At 33.7% G+C, this 24,281-nt stretch overlaps 1 protein-coding gene across 1 annotated transcript in view; it reads right to left on the bottom strand.

Annotated features, from left to right (window-relative positions):
• LOC143054224 (T-complex protein 1 subunit alpha-like) overlaps positions 1-10,824 on the bottom strand; it is a 32,174-nt gene extending 21,350 nt beyond the window's left edge. The window contains exons 1-3 of the mRNA XM_076227151.1: positions 10,702-10,824; positions 3,124-3,209; positions 2,587-2,715 (exon numbers count right to left, since the gene is read on the bottom strand). Of these exons, the coding sequence (XP_076083266.1) occupies positions 2,587-2,715; positions 3,124-3,209; positions 10,702-10,774 (288 nt within the window). The 5' untranslated portion in view covers positions 10,775-10,824. The remainder of the gene's footprint in view (positions 1-2,586; positions 2,716-3,123; positions 3,210-10,701) is intronic.
• Between the last annotated feature and the right edge of the window lie 13,457 nt (positions 10,825-24,281).

Here is a 24,281-nt window from a genome sequence, read left to right on the forward strand (position 1 = left end):
CAATTTTTGTTAAAATCAGACTAAGTTTAATTTTGGACCCTTTGGACTTTAGTGTAGACCAATTTGAAAACAGTACCAAAAATGAAGAATCTACATACACAGTTAGATTTGGTATATCAAAGAACCCCATTTATTCAATTTTTGATGAAATCAAACAAAGTTTAATTTTGGACCCCGATTTGGACCAACTTGAAAACTGGGCCAATAATCAAGAATCTAAGTACATTTTTAGATTCAGCATATCAAAGAACCTAACTGATTCATTTTTTGTCAAAATCAAACTAAGTTTAATTTTGGACCCTTTGGACCTTAATGTAGACCAATTTGAAAACGGGACCAAAAGTTAAGAATCTACATACACAGTCATGACAGTTAGATTCAGCATATCAAAGAACCCCAATTATTCAATTTTGATGAAATCAAACAAAAGTTTAATTTTGGACTCTTTGGGCCCCTTATTATGTTGGGACCAAAAGTCCCAAAATCAAACCCAACCTTTCTTTTATGGTCATAAACCTTGTGTTTAAATTTCATAGATTTCTATTTACTTATACTAACGTTATGGTGCGAAAACCAAGAAAAATGCTTATTTGGGTCCCTTTTTGGCCCCTAATTCCTAAACTGTTGGGACCTAAACTCCCAAAATCAATACCAACCTTCCTTTTGTAGTCATTAACATTGTGTTTAAATTTCATTGATTTCTATTTACTTAAACTAATGTTATTGTGCGAAAACCAAGAATAATGCTTATTTGGGCCCTTTTTTGGCCCCTAATTCCTAAACTGTTGAGACCAAAACTCCCAAAATCAATCCCAACCGTTCTTTTGTGGTCATAAACCTTGTGTCAAAATTTCATAGATTTCTATTAACTTAAACTAAAGTTATAGTGCGAAAACCAAGAAAATGCTTATTTGGGCCCTTTTTGGCCCCTAATTCCTAAAATGTTGGGACCAAAACTCCCAAAATCAATACCAACCTTCCTTTTGTGGGCATAAACCTTGTGTTAAAATTTCATAGATTTCCATTCACTTTTACTAAAGTTAGAGTGCGAAAACTAAAAGTATTCGGACGCCAGACGACGACGCCGACGCCAACGTGATAGCAATATACGACGAAAATTTTTTCAAAATTTGCGGTCGTATAAAAACTATCGTGACCAAAAACCTGAAGTTGCACAGATGAACAAACGAACAGACCAGAAAACTTAATGCCCCACTATTATTGTAGGTTGGGCATAAAAAGAATGTTGTTTTGTAGTCTCACAATTCGAACATTTTTCGATGTATTAGGTTCTCAAGAATTATGGATAATTTCATACTCAGTGAGTACTGTGATCAAGATTGATATGGCTAGATAAGTCTTCAAAATAATTTATACTGGCCCAGTATAATTTTTAATGACCTTGGCTGAGGACCAACCAGTATATTTTTAATTGTGAAATCAAAGGGAACAAAGAAACAACAATTTTTTTTAATAAATCAAACAAAAAGATTTAGTTTAATTATTATGGCCTAAAAGAAAAGCTTTAGCCAGAAGGGACAAGACGCTATCAGGTGCTAATGACTCCCTTGACATGCATACTAATGTCAGCCAGAAGGGACAAGAAGCTATCAGGTGCTAATGACTCACTTGACATGCATACTAATGTCAGCCAGAAGGAACAAGACGCTATCAGGTGCTAATGACTCCCTTGACATGCATACTAATGTCAGCCAGAAGGGACAAGACGCTACCAGGTGCTAATGACTCACTTGACATGCATACTAATGTCAGCCAGAAGGAACAAGACGCTATCAGGTGCTAATGACTCCCTTGACATGCATACTTATGTCAGCCAGAAGGGACAAGACGCTATCAGGTGCTAATGACTCCCTTGACATGCATACTTATGTCAGCCAGAAGGGACAAGACGCTATCAGGTGCTAATGACTCCCTTGACATGCATACTAATGTCAGCCAGAAGGAACAAGAGGCTATCAGGTGCTAATGACTCACTTGACATGCATACTAATGTCAGCCAGAAGGAACAAGACGCTATCAGGTGCTAATGACTCACTTGACATGCATACTAATGTCAGCCAGAAGGAACAAGACGCTATCAGGTGCTAATGACTCCCTTGACATGCATACTTATGTCAGCCAGAAGGGACAAGACACTATCAGGTGCTAATGACTCCCTTGACATGCATACTTATGTCAGCCAGAAGGAACAAGACGCTATCAGGTGCTAATGACTCACTTGACATGCATACTAATGTCTATCATTTCTAGTAGGCTTTAAAGGGGCAAGGTGCTTTGACCGTTTCAATTCCTTTACTTAATAAATCAATCAATGCATCAATATTAAAATATTTCTGTAACTTACAGCTACTGATTATAAAGAATGTAGTGTACAGAACCTTGTAAGAATTACTTCCAACATGACAGAAGTATTCGGATCAAAGTACTGACTTACTGTACCCCACTGTATATACTATCAATCTACATAGATTGTAAGCAAGTTGAATGGGATATCTAATAAATACAAAAGAGATTGTGATTGGATAAATTTTTGAACTACACCCTGGGAAATTGGTGTCAACCTACCACAGAGGTTGTACCGTCTCCTACTTCCTGGTCCTGTAGATCAGCCAACTCTACTAGAACTTTGGCTGCTGGGTGTTCTACCTCTAATAACTTTAATATTGTAGCTCCATCATTTGTAATGGTCACATCCTGTAAATATATAAATCATTAAATGATCTTTGAGAGTGTATCTAATGATTGGCCAACAATATTTCAAATGGTGCAGTTTTAAACATTGATTATTTTCATTTCAGTATATGATTCCCTTTCATTATAATTTATAAGACATTTCTGGAATTGCATAACATTACAGGTTTCACAACATAATTCAAAGACTACACGAGTTTGTAAAAATTGTAGGATTTATTACTTATATAAACATTTTCTTTTCAAATTTTGAATAACATGTTCTTCATTATGATGTACTTAATTTAAATGATACTGCCTAAATCCCTGAAATTAATTGGTGACTAAAATAATTCTAAATTATGAACCTTCACCTAACACCAAGTCTCAATTACCTTTGACAAATTGGCACTAAATATGAATTGTACATACCCCAATATCGTCCACTAACATTTTGTCCAGACCCACTGGTCCTAAACTGGACTTCACAATGTTGGCTATGGCACATGCTGCATTTACTGAAATATAACAAAGAATATTATTAGGATGGAGACCAATACTGTTTCTTTTTTACAGACTTTTTAAAAAATGTCAGAAAGTGGTCCAGGAGTTACTTATTTCTAACAACAAGTATGATTTACATCAACAAACAAATTCAAACATTAATTAATAAAGTGTATTTGAGAACTTTGAAGACATTAATTTTTTCATTTTTTCTTGAGGACCACAGAGTTAAGGCCAAAGAAAAATATATGTGGGGTTCCAGTAACCCGACCGACCCATGTTAAAACCCCCGACCCTAGAATTTTTTTTTTCATTTCTGAAAAATAAATTTTCAAAAGATCAAATTTTGAGGATTGTGAATTAAAATAATTAAATTCATAGATTTCTGTCATCTGAATTTCCATCACAAGTATCTGTTATGGCTAAAATGCAAGAATTCATAACAGAATGCAACAAAATTAACTAATAAGCGTATCATGACTGTTTATTTTACAATCAAACACATGTAAAAATGGCTGACGTCCGGTTGGGGCGTGTATAATACTGGAAACAATTTTGGTAAACACAATTTTTTTTCCGGATTTTGACATTCAAAAAAAAAAAATTCAAAAAAAAATTAAAATTTGCCGACCTACAGACCATTTTTCATTTTTTTAAAAGTATGCAACTGGAACCACACATATATTGAAAATTTGAACATATTGAACCAATTGTAACTTGTTTACATTTATAAGAAGAAAATTGACAACCGCTGCTTGCTAAATTTATTTTTCTTTCCATTTAGAGTCAATAAGAGAAGAGTTTACACTTTGATTTAGAAAGATTGCACAATTGGGCATTAGCACTGGTTTTACAACTATAGGCAACTGGAGTTTAATGAATCGAAATAGGAAAATTGTGTTGGTTTTTTTTTATTTACCCTTGGTTATCATGGTTATGACCAAAAGTCTTTAATTCAAAGTCTCATCCTGTTTTTAATGTCAACGAGTTTCAAATATACAGTAAGCCCAAGGAGTTTGTAATCCCAAACTCCATACTCCGATATTTTTCCTGGTGTAACACCAGGAAACTCCGACATCCCTCCCAAAATTCTCGGAGAAATTTGGGAGTATTCCCTCCGACTTCCGCGTAAATCCGCTACCTTTTGTTTATTGTATTAGCGACATCTCTCCCAGTCTGGTGTGACGCGGTGTGACACCAGGTAATTAATTGCCCTAATCCGTCTGATCTATGCCGGCACGCGACAGTCAAGGTATGTGAGATTTCTAATGTAATTAAACAATTATATTTCCTGTCTATTGATTATCAGGTTATATCTGATTGCTTGAAACAAATGAAAGATTAAAATAAAAAGCAAAACGTTGTTGTTAATTCTTTCAATTACTCTGTACATTTTAATCAAGTTTTTAAACAACTATATTTGATTTTGACTTCCGTTTTTTTTATCAGTAAATAAATATTTAATTCACTAAAAGAGATATAATTGTGCAACAATAAACGGAGACTAACGCTGAATGAATGAAGGCAGTTTAAAGAAAAATTACACGTCTCAAAGTTTTTTATACTACAAGTAAAAAAGAAAATATTATTCCTTATCTGTTATGCTAATAATTCTACGCCATTTCCATTTTACGATTACAAAATAAAAGTTTTAAAATCCAAAACGTTGTTGTTAATGCTTTCAATTGCATTAAAGTTTTATAAAAAAAATCTATACTTGATTATGACCTCGTTTTTTATTTATCGGTAATTGATATAACTTACGAAAAGAGACATACTTGCGTGAAAATAAACGGAAACTAACGCTGAAGGTATAAAATGTGAGCAGTGAGTTTAAAGAAAATTACGTGTCTTAAAACTTGTATATGCAAGTAAAAAAGAAAATACTATTCACCATTCGTTATGCTTAATAAGTCTACGGCATTTTCTCTTTACGATTAGCATTACTTTAGGATATAATACATTTCGGCTACAACAGGAATACTTCTATAGCTGCATCAACTCGTCGTTGCATAATATTCATTTACGCACAATGAATGTAAACCTTTGTGTTGTATTTAGAACAGTTATCTTTTAATATTTTTAAAACAATTAATTGCCGTGGGAAGACGACACGCATCTCAGTGATCAACAGTGCGTGATTGAACTTGAACTTGACTTCGCTCACAATATTGAATACTAAAAATAGTGACATCAATTTTGTCCACGAGATTTTTATTTGGCGGGAAATAGTATCATGTAACAGTAAACTCAGGTGACCTTTCTGGATAACCGTGGGAAAATTCATGTAATGATTGACATTTGTGTGCGTTAAGATTGAGGCTCTAGAAAGTCCTTTTACAATTGATTAACCGGATTCTAAATTTTATTCCTTTTCTGAATAAACGAACATCAGCCTTTTATTTATACGTTTCTCAGTCAACAGAGGACATAAACCTGGACATTATTTATACTTCCATAGTCAACACTATACATTAATGGTAGATGAAAACAGGATGCATGTCGTTCAGTTCCTGATGGGCGTTGGTAGAGATCCTCTGTGAAAATGTGTCGATCGTAAAAATCCGATCCACATTTTTTTTTACATATTTCTTTCTTGTACGATATAATTTCATTTTAATATTCTATAGTATAAATTGTTGAAATACTTCTTTTTATATTTCGCCGAGGACTTTTAACGAGCAGTAAAGTACGGATTGAGCCAATCCAATTTTATTTTAAATAATAAAAGATCAATAACAGATCGTAACAGATAAAAAACACATGATTTTATTTCTTCATATAATTAAATAAGGTTGTGATGATTGTGTTGTGTCTGGGCGGGGAATTATCTCAGTATTTATGAATATAGGGCTGCCACATTGCATACAAAACTATTTGTCACTTTACAGTTTCTTTTTTAAATTCAAATATTTCAAGTCGGTAATCTACCGAGGTAGTGAAACATAATATTTTACATTTCAAAATAAATTGAAAGTAACAGAGTTCACTTGTTGGTCCGATAAATTAACTCTAGGGTTTGATTTAGATTGGACAAATTACCGTAAAAACATCATTTTGTTTTAAGCCAGTTGATATTAATTATATAATATTGAACTATTAATGAACCGGATATTCACTGAGTAGGTCATAAAAGGTTCTAATTGTGTGTAAAATCATCTTTGTTGAAACTTTGTTGAAAAAACAAAAATTATGACCTGATCGGACTATAATGAAAATACTAAATAAGTGTTTTATTCGTATTTTTATACGTTTTTACGTTTTATTTAATATGACAATGACATGGGCATATACATACAAGAATAATTATCTTATTTTAAATAAAAATGTCACACTTTTATCTGACAATGAATGGACATTTAAATAACGTACATTTTAAAGCACACAGGTGCAATCAAGATTGATTAAATGTACAAAGGTTATAAATCTGCCTAATCCGATTATGTTGTCACGCGTCATTAATTTTCAGTTTATCCGATGGGCAATAAACCAATTAACAGCCACGCGGTGTTGGGAGAGAATCTTTGGAGGAAATTGGGAGTAGAATCCGTGATTCGCGGTGTCACACCGCTACACTCGGAAATCGGTGATAAAAGTTCGCGATTAAAAACTCTCTGGGCGTACTGTATTAAATCAAGGGGGACAGAAATTTTGCAGTGTGTATTTCCCTGTCTTCACACTTAATCATAGGACCACTAGTCCAATAATTATGACGTCTTGAAAGGCTATTTATATTTTTTGCTTTTAACATCATATTAACATGGTTTTAATTTTTTTTCAGTTAGACTTTGCAAAGTTCTACATCTACATTTACATCAACTTCTATGTCGTCACACGAAAAAGATATGTTGATCCATCACTCAAGTGTAAGTTTCCTGCTTTATTAAGACGTTTGGCCTATATCTAGTCAACACGCTTCAATTTAGGAGTATGTAGAAAATTCCTTCTAAAATCGAAAACAAAAGAAATGGCTTCTGCTATATGACGTCAAAAGTAAATAAGAAAATAGTCTTTCAAGACCTCACAATTATTTGGACTTTGCTGGTCACAACAACATGACTGATACATTAGGAACCCATTGGATATGAAAATACCAGTTTAATCTTTGGTCTTTTTTTTTTTTTTTAAAGATTAAGCAATGACATGAATGAGGAGAAGCTTGCAAAAATTAAAACATGGATATGGGCTATTTCAAAAAAAATGATGCCAAAGTGTGACAAACATGGTAAAAAATTAAGTCATTGCTAATCTTTTTTCTATCATTTTTCTTTAATCCAGAGACATTCAAGTTTACAAAACTACCAAGGGTTTATGCAAAATAATAAAAACAAAAATTTTAACAACATTTTACTCATAAGAATTCATCCACTTTTCAAAGGAAACAACAAAATAATAATATCAACTGACAAAAATAAATAAGAATATAAATGTCAATGTAATTATTTTGTTTGTTGCAATAAAGGTACTAAATGATTTTCCTGCAATTTTTTTTTACTTATAAACAGTTTTTTTTTTTAATTATGTAAATTTCACCAATTTTTAGTGTATTCTTTAATATCTTATTTCAAAAGTTTTTATATCTCTTTGCAAAAGCTTTAATTTTATATAAAAAGTATAAGGAAGCAAACATATATGATCTAATTACATCCTCTGAAAATTTCACAACAATTGCTTCAGTCAATTCTAAGTTTTCTTCATTTAAAAAAACAAACATGTGTTTTTTATCCTTTTGTTACACTCCTGACATATTTTTTCAGTAACTGTAAGACTGTTTTTTAATGGAATGTTTAGAAAATCAGTAATGATATCTATTTTAAATTTACAATCTCACAAATAAATAAATTTATTAGATATTTGATTACATATTTTTTTAATTTCTGAGCAAAGAGCAAACTTTTAACATGTTTAATGAGAATTACACTTTAATTTTTAAGAATCTTTGGTGAATAGTGTGCAGAAAAATCACTTTTACAAGACAGATCGGCTTTCTCATTACATTGTAAAGATGTTACAATTATTTTAATAAAGAATCATGTTGAATTTTGTTATAGATAAGCTACATCAGAAACTTGTCAGGAGTGTAACAAATGTTACACTCCTGACCATAATTTATTGCTACCATATTTTAACCTGAAACTGACCTGAAATCATGTAGAGTCTTTATATTTCACATATTATTTTAGTTCAAATTAAGAACAGGTTAAAAAAAATTATATACTTCTTACATATTTACAAATTTTGCTAATTGTCTATTTAAAAAAAAAAGATGGCTTTCCTTTAAACCTTGTTCAGTCTCCTGTTTGATACTATATATATGCTGTTTTTATGTCAGATAATGTATTATGATAAGTTTGTTCGTACTACCAAAGATGGTAGCAGTATGTGCTCTGTATATTAAAAATTGTCCAAAAATGTACCCCAAAATGTCAGGAGTGTAACGCTTTAAAATGTTTAAGTGTAACATTCATGTTATTTTTTATAGAAACAATGTTGTTATTATTGGTTTTCTTTTCTGGAATTTGAGTGTGAACACCATCTGTTGCATATTTTCAGTAACAAACATGCCATTATTATGGCCTTTATTGCTTGTTTATGCTCAATACTTTTATGTCAGGACTGTAACACATTTAAACAAGCTAGTTCAATTGCAATTTTAGTTCAAAAATTTCAAAAGTAATGATGTAGACTTGTATTCTGTGTTAAGCTGAGGTGTAGTAATGTCATTTTATAATAATTGTCAGCTTGTTTTTCTTCCAATAACTAACCTTTGCTAATAAGATTGAAATAAGGCATTTTTTGTGTTACACTCCTGACATTGAAGTATTGAGCATACAAAAGCAATGAAGGCCATAATAATGGCATGTTTGTTACTGATAAACTGTAACAGGTAATGGTCACTGAAATTCAAGAAAAAACAAAAACTATAACAACATTGTTTCTAAAAAAAAATACATCTTAACCCAGTTGTTACACTCCTGACAGACCTGGGTAGTCCTCTTATTGTAACCATAATATTCCAGTAGTAGAACTTCAGGGTCAACTGGATGCACCTGTGCCAAGCTATGATACTAAACAAAAAAATAAACCGTGCAAGATGTACAGAAACATGTTATTTCACCTACAAAGACATTTTCTGGCAGCATATTGACTTTTACTAACATTTTTTTTTTTTACACAAACTTATTTGACTTACCTTATGAGGCTCATAAAAATGTAAATATATGGAAGAATTGAACAAGAAATCATAGTCAAGATATAATAGTTGGATGAAAGATATTGTTTGGTATTGTATCTGCCCTTATTTATTCTATATCATCAATGAATGCACATGCTTTCTTCTAAATGTCACACTAAAAGCGTTACACTCCTGACATTTTGAGGTACAATTTTGGACAATATTTTTTAAACAGAGCACATACTGCTATTATCTTTGGTAGTTAGGACCAACTAATCATAATACATTATCTGACCTAAAAACATTACAGATATAGTATCATACAAGAGACTGACAAAGGTTTAAAGGAAAGGCATCATTTTTTTTGAAATAGCCCATATATGTGTCCCTTCAGCACAGTCGGTGTGGACACGTGTTCCTACAGCAGCAAGAGGGTTAATGCTGATTTCACATTTTAGTCAGGATTCAATTTATAACAAAATAATTAGTCTGAGATTATTCTGACGTCTAATGGCTGTTTTGCCGGACAAAGCTGAGGCCGTCCCATATCAAAAAGTGGATATTGGCCCATCCAAAATAAAAGTAAAAATGTCTGATTCGATGGTTCACTGTGAAAACTGATTAAATATGGAAAAATAAAGGGTGGCGAGTACAAATGTAGGTGAAGCTTACATAAATAAAGAGATAAATGAAAGGTGAACAAATTGATACCCGATTTATAAAATTCCAATCCCATTACTATTGGCACTAGAAGCGACAAAGCAGCGCATCTATTTTGGATGGGCAAATATCCACTTTTTGATATGGGATGACCTCTGTATCGCACGGCCCCAGCATGTCTGGCAAAACAGCCGTTGGACATCAGAGTAATCTCAGATTACAAAATAATATGCAGCGACACAATTCTTTCTGTCAATGCAGTGTGTTCTTTCCACACCAGTATGAAAAATAGTACAGGTGTGGATAGTAAACCCCACATAGACCGATACAAGTGCCTGTCACTCGACACTGTGTCGGTGTGGTACTATAGCTAGGATTTTGTTTGATAATTAACAGTAATCATTTTAATATGCCGAATGGAAAATATGATCTGATTTCAAACCAATAAATGTTTCCAAAATAATACACAGCCTTGTTAAAGTCATTTAAAATAATCTTCATTGCGTGCAATAAGAAATTATAGGATCTTTCTGGAATGTTCGAAAGCCATGTGCGACTCATGCCTTGAGTTTGACGAGCGATTTTGGTTGATTTATGACGAAAAGCAGTAAAAAATAGAGATAATGATAAAGAATTTTAAATTCTATAATGTTTCAACTTTACAAACACACCATTTTGTGTTCTGACTGACTGTCCTGTTGTTCGGTTTCCACCGACGGTGAGAGCTGTTGTGGTGTCGGCCATGTTTGTTTGTGAATGCACATGTTCAATCTCGTAGATCCCGATTAAAAAATGTATATAAATTACGGGATATTTTTAGAGTTTCGTTTTCTTTCATACACTAAAATATGTAAAAAAAAATATGAAAAGATAAGCAACATAAATTTTAAAAACACCAAAAATAAAATTATTAAAAAAAGTATTTTGGCGGGAAAGTTCAAATATTTTCGTTTTCAGCGAAGATCAGCGAAGTTTGCATCTTATTACATATTTTTTTTTTTTTTTTTAATTTTGCACGAATCTGATCATGGGTCACATTATGTTACAGATTATCGGAAAAATAAATGTCATTCAATCACCAAAATTATGGGCTATGTATTTAGCCCAATATCCAAAGTAATGCCAGTAATTGTTTTCAAATTTATAGAGCTGTAGAAAATCTGTATCTTACTTTTATTTAAGGTGAAAAATATTTTTTATGTTCATAACCAGTGTCCTTATTTACTTCAAAATACCGATACCAGGTCAAATTGAGTAGCTAGAATAATTGGTGTGTATACTGTTTACAAGAACAGCCTTGTTAACACACTATTATCGACTTTGTAGAGTACTGTCGGGTATTTTCGACCAGAGGCAGTTTTCGACCACCGAACATTTCGGGAGCGATTTCATGCACGCCAGGCGTTGTTTCCGCATCCTTTCAGCGTGCAGATCTGCAGAACTAAATATTTGTCATGAAAGGTTAGGTTAGCTGCAACTCACGGAAAGAAGTAGTAAGTTACATAATTGGTAACGGTTGTCGTGGAAAATCTCGCCATGATAAAAACAAGTATTATGTCATGTGTTAAAAAATATCTGTCTTTCAACAAATGATTTCAGTAAAAAACACCTACTGTTCAAGCATGAAATCCTAATGACAATGTTCGCTAAATTCCTGGGAATAAAAATGAACACATAAATGAATAAATCAGACGCATTTTAAAAAATATTTTACCGATTATCAACTTATATCCCTTTCACACGTATTTCGCCTATTTTCGACCAGTCTTGTATATTTTGTGTTACTATGGACGCTTTGTTTACGTTTTTCAAGGCTACAGTGACGTCACAATATGAATGACGTAACGAAATCGGGCACCTTGTATAGACAATGTCATAGTCAGAAGGACAATGTTATGCAATTGGAATGTCGAATACACTGTGATTGTAATTTTTTTTACTAGCTGAAAATAAGAAAATCAAAACTTTATCTGAGCAACAAGATCAAAATGCAGTCTGCTTTTGAAGGATTACAAAACTTTGAATTATCGAAAATTAAGGATTTTCTTATCCCAGGCATAGATTACCTTAGCCGTATTTGGCACAACTTTTTGGAATTTTGGATCCTCAATGCTCTTCAACTTTGTACTTGTTTGGCTTTATGAATATTTTGATATGAGCGTCACTGATGAGTCTTATGTAGACGAAACGCGCGTCTGGCGTACTAAATTATAATCCTGGTACCTTTGATAACTATTTACACCACTGGGTCGATGCCACTGCTGGTGGACGTTTCGTCCCCGAGGGTATCACCAGCCCAGTAGTCAACACTTCGGTGTTGACATGAATATCAATAATGTGGTCATTTTAATAAATTTCCTGTTACAAAACTTTGAATTATCGAAAAACTAAGGATTTTCTTATCCCAGGCATAGATTACCTTAGCCGTATTTGGCACAACTTTTTGGAATTTTGGATCCTCAATGCTCTTCAACTTTGTACTTGTTTGGCTTTATGAATATTTTGATATGAGCGTCACTGATGAGTCTTATGTAGACGAAACGCGCGTCTGGCGTACTAAATTATAATCCTGGTACCTTTGATAACTATTTTAGTCCAAACTTATTTTTTCTCCCCTGCGAAATCAAAGCAATTTGTCTACGTGTCAATAGAAAACTCGAAGACGTTTATAAAATACTCCCTAAAAGAGGGTGGACGGGAGGGGTTTGACAAGGAGTAGCAATCACCACTTCCTTTCTTTTAATATCAACTTGAGCTAACAATCCCTCCCCTTTACTCCCTGTTCTCATTCCCCTTAACCCGATCCCCTTATTTTACTCCCAGTTACTCCCGAATATAGCCTCCCTTATCCCAGGGACCCCATGTCCACCAACTCCTACCTGTTTTCTCTGTTGTGTTTGTTTTTCTCGTGGTGCACTTAGTTCTGGGACCTACAATCTAGATCAAGAACCCGTACAAATTGTTGATGAGGCGGATACAGAATTGCTTTAATGCCATCTGAAATTTTTGACTCTGTCTCATGTGAAACATCACATACAATAGTTGAAGAATTGCATGATCAGCCTCCTTGTCTTTATCCAGAAACCATCATACAAGTTAATCCATGAAATGTCAATGTAACACCACACAAAGACGAAAACAAACAATCGTGTGAAAAAGCACCTTCATCATCTTTTGGACTCCTACTTGTTACTCCAAGTGAACAAAAGACTCTCAAGAAAAAGAAAACTCGCACTGTACTACCAAAAGCCGTATCGGGATCGGAAATGATAAAAATTTTAAAGAATAGATAACAGCAGAAAGAAGATGAACAGGAAATGAAAGAAAAGCGTAAGATTGATAGAGAATTAATTCGCAAACTAAAGGAAGAGGAAAATGCTAAAAAGGAAGAGAAAAAAAAACGAGAAAAAGAAAAGAATGGAAGAAAATAAGAAACGTAAATTATCCAAAAAACAAAAGAAATCGGAGAAATCGACTACTTCCAGGCTTTGTTCCAAGTGTTTACTTGAAACAGACGATGTTTATATATGTTGCGAGATTTGCTCCTCCTTTTATCATGCAAAATGCTCTGGTGTTGACTTTTCTTGTGTGCATATTGACGACACCGTTAGCTTTCCATATGAGTGTGATGATTGCCTCTAAAAACCGTCAGATATATTATGTGACAAAATTTTCAAAATGAATGTATGACTTGTTACAAATTCTATATATTTATTACTACAGTGCAATGATTTAAAAGAAATAATTTTGCTACATGTATACTGTGATGCATTATCTGTTGTTATCTTCGATAGTTGGAACACATTTTTTTGGGGAGTCATTAGTCTTTGGTACAGGTATGTGTTGCACAGTCTTTAGTTTTTTGTGTGGTTCTTGTTGCAGTCTAGTTTTTTGTGGGGCTAGTGTTGATCAATCTTTAGTTTTTTGTGGGATTCGTGTTGCAGTCTTATGTTTTTGTGGGGTTCGTGTTGCACAGTCTAGTTTTTTGTGGGTTTCGTGTTGCACAATTTCTTTAGTTTTTGTAGGGTTAGTGATGCCCAGTCTTTAGTTTGTTGTGGGGTTTGTGTTGCTCACTCTTAGTTTTCTGTGTTGGGTATGTGTGGACTGTCGTCGTATTTTTTTTAGTTTAATTGTCCTTTTGGTATCTGCCCCCCCCCCCCCCCCCCCCCCCCCGTATTTTATCTTAGAATACAGAACATTTTGAAAAATGATAAATTCAGCGTGGCTTCGGCAATTTGTTATACCGTTTTTCTGATAAATACATTTTTGTCATAAATAATTACTTGCCGTAACTTTAGGGAGAAACTATTTTATTATTATTTGTTTGAGGGGGATATCATAATGTTAGTCCTATAATATAAGCCTTCTTGTGTTCAATGCATATTCAAGCCCGTGTTCTTTATCAATCAATTATATGGACCGTAAAAGGGCACACTGAATGAACAATATCACGTGCACCACTATAATTATTCTCACAAAGAAACACTTACTTTATTCATCTGACAATGTGATCTTATCAATACAGGTCACGACAATTAATTTAAATTCGCACAAGTATTCACAAGCCCCGTGCAAGCAGTTGTAGAGGTTCATTTTTTCTTGTGAAATCCGCTTAAAACAGGTCATTCGAAATTTTCAGAAACACAACATTGATTTTTTTTAAAGCCTGCATGCCTGAATAATATCAGTTGCGGATCAAAACTTGTAACGTTCGTGTGAATACCGAAACGGTATCACTTTGAGAAGTTAAATGGCCGTTTATCTCCACTTACGATGGCAAAATAATTATCAATTAAACACTTCATGAACAATTGATTCTGGGGTCGAACCATAATATAATGTTATCACATGATCAGTGATATGACAGAAGGAAATTAGAAAGTGGTCGAAAATGTCCGACCGTGGTCGAAAATACCCGAACATGGTCGAAAATACCCGAATATTTAACAACGTCAAAATAGTCATTACTAATGCAATTATCAAAAATTAAGTATTGTTTCTTCGACGAAAATAATGTTCAATATGTAAAGATGTTCACTTGTAACGTGGAGATGACCATTGTTTTTTCTCTGACGTCACAATCGAATTTACAGTTAAGTGGTCGAAAACTGCCGACGTTGCCCTAATTGTTTTTTGCAAACAGTAATAAATAAAATACATAAAATGTTTGGACACCGTTATGAACAGAAATATTGTTCTCAAATCTATCATTATGTTCCCTGTGTGAATAAATAAACATTTCAGTCGCTTTATATGTGAACTCATTGTATCAAACAATACCAAATACTAGCTTAAGGTCTTAAAAAAAGTTACATTCTGTTAATAAAACCATGATTATAGACATTTTTAAAACGTTCATAACAATATTTCAAAACTGTGCTTCCGTCGTTAGCATGGTTATGAACAATAACATTTTCCCAAAATTCAAATGAAAGTCGAAAATTGCTAGCAATTTCAACAACTCCTCTTTTAAAGACAACATAAGATTTCTTGAACATACAACTAATTTATCATTTATTGCTCAAAATCATATAAAAATAATCAAATAATAATCGTTCATAACAACAGACACAAAAATAGTGTGTCTTCAAATTATTAACAATGCTGATATCGAAAATTTAATCTTCATGCCAAAAGTTATAAATGTGTGACGTGATAAAATAAAATCAGACATCAAATGTTTTCGATTATGTTTAAAACAAGCACCAGTTATTCATTTTATTTATTAAAAAACAGATTTATAACATTTGTTCATAACTCCAATACTGTAAGCTAGTGTTAGAGTTATGAACGGCATAATTTACTCTATTTAAAGTTTATTATACATCCTAGATTTACAATTTTGACATTAAAATATTATGTTGTGTTTTCGATTTCAATGTTGAACAAGTTTCATTTCAAGTTTGAATTTTAATATATGTCATGTTCAAAACTATGGAAATCATGACCCTTTCCGCCAAGTCGGTATAAAAAACTGAATTTTTGCAAACTGCAAAGACTATATAACACTGATAATTACATTAATTTTATTTAATAGTTACTATACTTTGATAAAAAGTTCATTCGACACTGATACTGTTCACAAAAACCTAGAAAATTCATTAAAACTAGCTGCTCTTTCTTTTCTAGCGTTCATAACTTACGCATTTTATGGACGGACACCGACGTTGTGTAGTTGGTCACATCTCTGTGTGTAGTCACATCAATATGATAACTATGTCATAACCTTGTGTGTACTGGAATGTTCCATTCCATATTTTGGTGGAGCACATTGTATTGCTAACAACGGATTTATTACGTATTTTTACGTTCATAATAACTGGACACCTCGAAAACCTGATTGACAATTTGGTCAATGATAATTGTTCTATTAGGACTACGTGTTTAATTTCAACTGCTTGCTCGATAATATTCGATTAACAATGATTTTTTTTAGTTAAAGCTCTAATAAGAATGTATAAACATTAAGATAATTTTGACATTTTCTTCCAACGTTTTATTGGACACCACTGTTATGAACATGATTAGTTTTTTTGACGATATATTCTGACTTAACTAAATGATAGAATATGAATGTAGTACAAGAAATGGCCATTCATGTGTCAGTTTTATTCATTTTCATAAAGCGCTGTTCATTATTCACAAACATATTTAATACAGAACCTTCTAAAAATCTAAGATGGTGGAATGTAACATTTCCGGTTCGAAATTTAGCCATTTTTTTGGAAAAAAATGTTCAAATAAAAAAACATAGAAGAATTATATCTCCCATCTAAAGTATTATCAGATTCCTTGGTTTCTAATCTTTATTGACATGTACAGTTATCCAGGTTATCACATATGGAACAAATAGAAATTGACAGATTTTTAGTCACATGTAGTGATGTACCCATGATCAGATTCGTGAAAGATAAAAGATGTTTTGCCTTTGGTACAAATAAAAACGTAACACACGGATATCCATTATCTACATTCTTGACACTCAATATCTAGTCTTTAAAATCCGATGTTAGTTGGTAATGTTTTCCCAACCCCTCTTCCTTTCTTTGAAGATCTATCAGGTTGAATGGCCGTCCCCTAAAAATCTGTCAAACTGATTCATTTTAGTAACTTACACCGATTTGACTCAAATTATCACATTTCATTTATAACCTGCTAACACCAGAGACATATACACATGTCTCTGCTCATGCAGATGTATATCAAAGTGTCTATAAGTCTGAAACAAACAATTTTCAATGCATGGACCCCTCCCTTAAACTTTTGTCATTTTGTAATAACACGAGCAACACGACGGGTTACACACGTGGAGCAAGATCCTTCTGGAGCACCTGAGATCACCAGGGGTGGGGTTTGTGTTGCTTAATTAGTCTTTAGTTCTTTGTTTTATGTCTTGTGTACTATCATTTGACTGTTCCGTGGCGAATTCAGGGGGGATTTCCGGGGGTTGAAACCCCCCCTTTTTTGGACGAACAAAGCATTTGAATGGGAGCATATAATTGGAATCCCCCCTTTACTCTGGGTTGGGACCCTAGTGATCTCAGGTGCTCCGGAAGGATCTTGCTCCACGTGTGTCCCAAATGTCATGTTGGTGTGACCAGCAAAGTCCAAATAATTGTGAGGTCTTGAAAAACTATTTTCTTATTTACTTTTGACGTCATATAGCAGAAGCCATTTCTTTTGTTTTCGATTTTTAGAAGGAATTTTCTACATACTCCTAAGTTGAAGCGTGTTGACTAGAAATAGGCCAAACGTCTTAATAAAGCAGGAAACTTACACTTGAGTGATGGATCAATATATCTTTTTCGTGTGACGACATAGAAATTGATGTAAATGTAGATGTAGAACTTTGCAAGGTCTAAGGGGGAAAAAATTAAAACCATGTTAATATGATGTTAACAGCAAAAAATATAAATAGCCTTTCCAGCAAACCAACTCAAAATATATGTAGATCTTGAGTAGTTAGAGGAAAACCAGCATCATATTCAGGATGCAAGTTCTCTGAAAAGAGAAAAAAGAATAATTATAGTAAACAATATACATGTATGAAGTAAATAAAAAACACAATTGTAACACATTACAATTTATATACTCTGATGCTTAATAATATTGATTATCTTTTTTCTGAAAAGTTCTGTACCAGCAAAATTTAAACGAAGCCCATCTCTCGGAGCAAATAAGGAAGAATCTGGAATATTGTCCAGTAAGAAACTCCTATACAAATTACAATATAATAAATTATTTCTTTTACACAATCTTTTTAACTCAGTATTAACTTTATTAACTTTAGCTCCAGTTTTCATGTGATCAACTGGTCTAGGAAGAATAGAAGTAAATATCAACTTAGCAAATGTCATCTTTTAACTTGTGAATTAAATCTCCGAAATATGACATAATAGTATCTACGAATTTAGATTTCCTAACATTAGAAAAAAGGCATGTAAAAATAAACACCATATAGTAGCATCATATGCACTATTCATATCCAGGTTCTTATAAATTTGAAGTAAAATGTGAGGAGTAATTGGCAAGGCCTGTTTTAGACAATCTGCCTTAATTCTACATAAAACTCTTAATACTAATCTAAAATGAAAAGCTTCAAACTGTGGATATTCTAAATCTAATAATAAATGCAGATATCTTAAAGATAAAGAAAACACTTTGCAATAGTATAAATAAACAATTAACAACAAAGGAAAAGTTTATATCCAATAAAAAGAGCGAAAGAGTAAATTTAATGCAAGAGTTTATACTAACGAAAATCTAGTTTGAACCAGTGTGATTACTGAGGTGTAAAATATAAATTTCACTGTTTTGCTAATTAAATAATTTAAATCTTAAATTAAACCTTCACTTGCAGGTGGATATTTATCATCTTATTTTGGCAAAAATGGAACTAAAAAAGGGACGAAAGATACCAAAGGGACAGTCAAACTCATAAAACCAAAACAAACTGACAACGCCATGGCCAAAAATGAAAAAGACAAACAGAAAAACAATAGTACACACGACACAACATAGAAAACTAAAGAATAAACAACACGAACCCCTCCAAAAACTAGGGGTGATCTCAGGTGCTCCGGAAGGGTAAACAGATCCTGCTCCACATGTGGCACCCGTCGTGTTGCTTATGTGATTACAAATCCGGTAAATAGTCTAATTCGGTAGGTCACATTCATGAAAGGGAAGGGGATTGTAGTTACGACGTAAGGAACATATCCGATATCATTTGTGAAACGGTTATTCCATAACGGTCAACCAACTCGTGATGGCGTCCGTAAAATTTACGAAGGGATGATTCCAACTTCACCATTGGGAACTCTTGGTTTAATAGCTTCCTTGTGAGCAGTAACCCTCTTTCATGAAAATCATGATAGGAAATGCAAGCACGGGAATATCGTATCAATTGGGAGATATATACCCCGTATGCAGGTGCTGCTGGAATGTTGCTACTTAGAAATGGAAAGTTCACAATTGGAAAGCTGAAATCATCTCTTTTGTCGTAAAGTTTTGTTTTCAACCGACCCTTATTGTCAATTTCTAGATGTAAGTCAAGATATGAAGCCGACTTAACTGTATCTGTAGTATCCTTTATCTCCAATTCGATGGGATAGATGCGTTCCACATAGTCACCAAATTTTGAATTGTTTAGTGAAAGAACGTCATCTATATAGCGGAAAGTAGAGTTAAAGGATATTGCTAACTTCTTATCTTTCTTCCTAAGAAGTTCCTGCATGAAGTCAGCCTCATAATAATAAAGAAACAAGTCGGCAAGTAGAGGGGCACAGTTTTTTCCCATTGGGATGCCGACAGTCTGTTGAAAAACACGTCCTCCGAACGTTACAAATATGTTGTCAATCAAGAAATCAAGCATCTTGATAATATCGGTTTCAGAGAATTTTTTGTTTGAATCAGAGTGATTCTTTACAAAGTATGATTTATCCCTCCCTAAGACAAGATACTTGTATCTACGTTGGCCATTCTTTTTTATGAAGCAAAGTAATACCAACTCTTTCAATTTGTCTTTTAGTTTGGAATGTGAAATACTTGTGTAAAGAGTAGAAAAGTCAAATGTTTTAATACTGTTACAAGATGAAAGAGAGTTAGATTGTATGTACTCTAAAAGATCTTTGGAATTTTTAAGTATCCACATCTGATTCACGCCACCTCTAGAATAGGCAGTTTCACAATAACTTTGAAGCCCGTCTTTGATTGCTGATAAAATAGATGTTAATAATTTAGAAAGAGGTTTCGTGTAGCACTTGGAAGACCCAGCAATATACCGTTGTTTGTAAGGACACTTATGTAGTTTAGGTATCCAATACAGTGATGGAAGATCCAGTTCTTCATGATATCTTTGGTTGAAATACCAAAGGAACAAAGAACAGACCTATGATTATCCAGGATTTCCTCTTTGGTAAGTGTCGTGAGGGTATATGTTGAGTTTCCAAGTGAATTGTCTATACCTAATTCGTTTATCAAGCAATTAATGTAGTGACTTTTACAGACAAAAACGATGTTATTTGGGGCTTTGTCTGCGGGAACAACAACATATTTATCATGGAGGTCGGATAAGTGTTTAGCAACATTTGGGTGTTTAAAGATTGACGTAGCATGGGCATTGATGGACCCATTCAGTTTCTTAATTCTGATTTGTATTAACGACCTCACTGCCTTAATCCATTCTGATAGAGTGTCTACGTCCTCCTTTTCACGTTTAGCCCATTGCCTGGCATAATCCTCGACTGAGTCCATCAAAATTTTAAAGTTGTATTTCCAATTGATGGATTTAGGCTCACGATATTTCGGACCTTTCGATAACACATTTCGTAGAGAAGTGTTATTAACAATGTTAAGGTCACCGGTAATAACGTGGCCAGCAGGATTATATGTGAATTGGGAACTAGCACAAGTGCAATCAGGAGGTTTAGACTTGAAGTCGTCAATATCGAGATTCTGCAAAACGCGTTTGTAATTGAAAATTTTAGTTGCAATAGGTTTGGTATAGGTATAAGAAATTATTGGTACAGACTGGTCTTTGAAATAAGGAGGTATTTTCGATTGAACTAATTTATGATGAAGGATATTGCCTAGGTTGACGCCATCGAGACCTTTGTTGGCAAAGGAAAGATTTAGAAAAGATCTTTTCTCTTTTTCATCTTTCCCAATGCGAACTGGCTTGAAAAGTCTGTGACTAGCAATATCCGAAATTATAGCTTGACGTTTGTATTGGTTTGAATGAGGGTTTGTAAAAGAGGGACGAAAGATACCAAAGGGACAGTCAAACTCATAAATCTAAAACAAACTGACAACGCCATGGCTAAAAATAAAAAAGACAAACAGAAAAACAATAGTACACACGACACAACATAGAAAACTAAAGAATAAACAACACGAACCCCACCAAAAACTAGGGGTGATCTCAGGTGCTCCGGAAGGGTAAGCAGATCCTGCTCCACATGTGGCACCCGTCGTGTTGCTTAAGTGATTACAAATCCGGTAAATAGTCTAATTCGGTAGGTCATATTCATGAAAGGGAAGGGGATTGTAGTTACGACGTAAGGAACATATCCGATATCATTTGTGAAACGGTTATTCCATAACGGTCAACCAACTGGTGATGGCGTCCGTAAAATTTACGAAGGGATGATTTCAACTTCACCACTTGGAACTCTTGGTTTAATAGCTTCCTTGTGAGCAGCAAACCTCTATCAAGAAAATCATGATAGGAAATGCAAGCACGGGAATATCGTATCAATTGGGAGATATATACCCGTATACAGGTGCTGCTGGAATGTTGCTACTTAGAAATGGAAAGTTCACAATTGGAAAGCTGAAATCATCTCTTTTGTCGTAAAGTTTTGTTTTCAACCGACCCTCATTGTCAATTTCTAGATGTAAGTCAAGATATGAAGCCGACTTAACTGTATGTGTAGTATCCTTTATCTCTAGTTCGATTGGATAGATGCGTTCCACATAGTCACCAAATTTTGAATTGTTTAGTGAAAGAACATCATCTATATAGCGGAAAGTAGAGTTAAAGGATATTGCTAACTTTGTAACAGTGGATTCCAAACATAAACTGAACAGAGAATGAAGTTTTGAAAGGGGTAATGAATAAAGTTTCGTGCGAATGTGATGAATACCTAACGGCTTTTGTATGAATGACAAAGTAATTAATAGAGACATCATGCAGAGAAGGTGATGTATAATGACGATGACCATGACTGCGTCTACGTCGAGGAGTCGAGTTGAAAATATTCATCACATTCACCGAGTTACACGAAGGACTAGATAGAATACCTATACCATCAATTTTGTCATTGCAGCCATACGGTGTTGCAGTTCCCAATTGTCTAATCCAGTAGTCTTCTTTTTGTCTACGGAGAGTCGTTGGAAGATTAGGATTGTTAGAGCTATGGTAAAGTGACTGCTTAAAGCTTATTTCGCTATTTCATTTTCATTAATGATTGAAAAAAATGAAGCTATGGTAACCTTGTGATAACGGTTGCTCCTGGTTAAAAAGTGCATCCCCACGAATCTGTTACCAAGTCAGGAATATGGCAATTGTTATATTATAGTTCGTTTCTGTGTGTATTACATTATAACGTTGTGTCGTTTGTTTTCTCTTATTTTTTAGTGTAAATTCACATTGCGATAAGACGTGTCACGGTACTTGTCTATCCCAAATTCATGTATTTGGTTTTGATGTTATATATATATGTTATATTTGTTATTCTCGTGAGATTTTGTCTATGTGTGTTACATTTTAGTGTTATGTCGTTGTTCTCCTCTTATATTTAATGCGTTTCCCTCGGTTTTAGTGTGTTACCGGTACCCGATTTAGTTTTTCTTGTCTATGGATTTATGAGTTTTGAACAGCGGTATACTACTGTTGCCTTTATTTATCAGAAAAACGACAATGATGTGTTTAAATCCAATTAACGATGCAAAGGAAAAGAACAGTTCCTACTCGGATACCTAAAGTGATTACATAATTTTCAAAAACTCCGTTATAGCGGTACTCGCAGATGATCCATATTATGAGTACTACTTGCTGAAAGAAACGGGTGAGTAATTGTTATTCTAAGCTTCATATATTTTTTTGAACACTACCTTAACCTCTACGTGCATGAGACAACAGCAAGTATTTCTATCTTTAAGGCGAACTTAAGATACAAAGAATGGCTTGTAACTTTGACACTTTGTAACTTCTGGGTATTTATTCTTAAATGCTAAATAAGTCTCCTATGTGTTTTTTCTAAAATTTGGATAGAATGGGAAACATACTCTTTAGGTGCTATATTCATGTGTTTAATGTCACTTTTGTTTCTAGTCGTCCTGGAATTCTCCGGAGATATCCAAAAGAGGAGCGAAAGATACCAGAGAGACTTTCAAACTCATAGATCGAAAGTAAAATGAAAATGCCATGGCTGAAAGAAAGAAAGAGACAAACAGACAAATAAAAGTACACAAGACACAACATATAAAAAAACTAAAGACTAAGCAATACAAACCCGCTAACAACTGGGGGAAAGGGGAGGGGTCTTGGTTGCTCCATAAGGAACAAAATTCGTACGCCAGTTTCCTTGTATCATCAGATGTACATGTAGCATCTGTTCTGGTGCGCCGTTTTGTAAAAGTTCAAAGCACATTTTTCCGGCTTTAAAAACACTTGTACGAATTATCTCATGTACCTGATAATCTATGAGCTTGTAAACTAAGCTTTCTTGCTGCTTTACTTTTCTCATTGTCACAAGAAATATTTTACTATACTTACAGAGACTAATAGAATATGCATTACAGTTAAAGATACTGTACTTCTTGTATACTCGTTTCTTAAATACATTTTTTTTTATGTAATATAAAATTTGTTCCGATACGCAGCTATTTTTTCTCCTTTGATTAGTAATTTTCTGGACAGTCTGTGAATATGAAGACATTTAATGACCCAATACTACACGATCACCCGGAGTATTTGGCAGCGCTTTTCTGATGTATCTATTGGGCTCGATTCTTTAATTCTACGCATGTGCACCGTAGTTTTATTTTGGATATGTTTGTCTTATCAGGTAACCAGGATTCTGTTACGGTACATCTGTTTGTATTGTCGCTGTTTTTCTCTTTTCTGATCAAGTTTTGACCTTTGTTAGCGTTTATAGATAGCATGGGTTGAGGGAGAGTTGTTGCCTTTTGCATTGCGTTCGGCTGTCTTATTTTGTTATACTTTTCAGAATTCGTATGGTAGCAA

The sequence above is a fragment of the Mytilus galloprovincialis genome, chromosome 12, assembly GCF_965363235.1.
Source record: "Mytilus galloprovincialis chromosome 12, xbMytGall1.hap1.1, whole genome shotgun sequence".
NCBI lineage: Eukaryota > Metazoa > Mollusca > Bivalvia > Mytilida > Mytilidae > Mytilus > Mytilus galloprovincialis.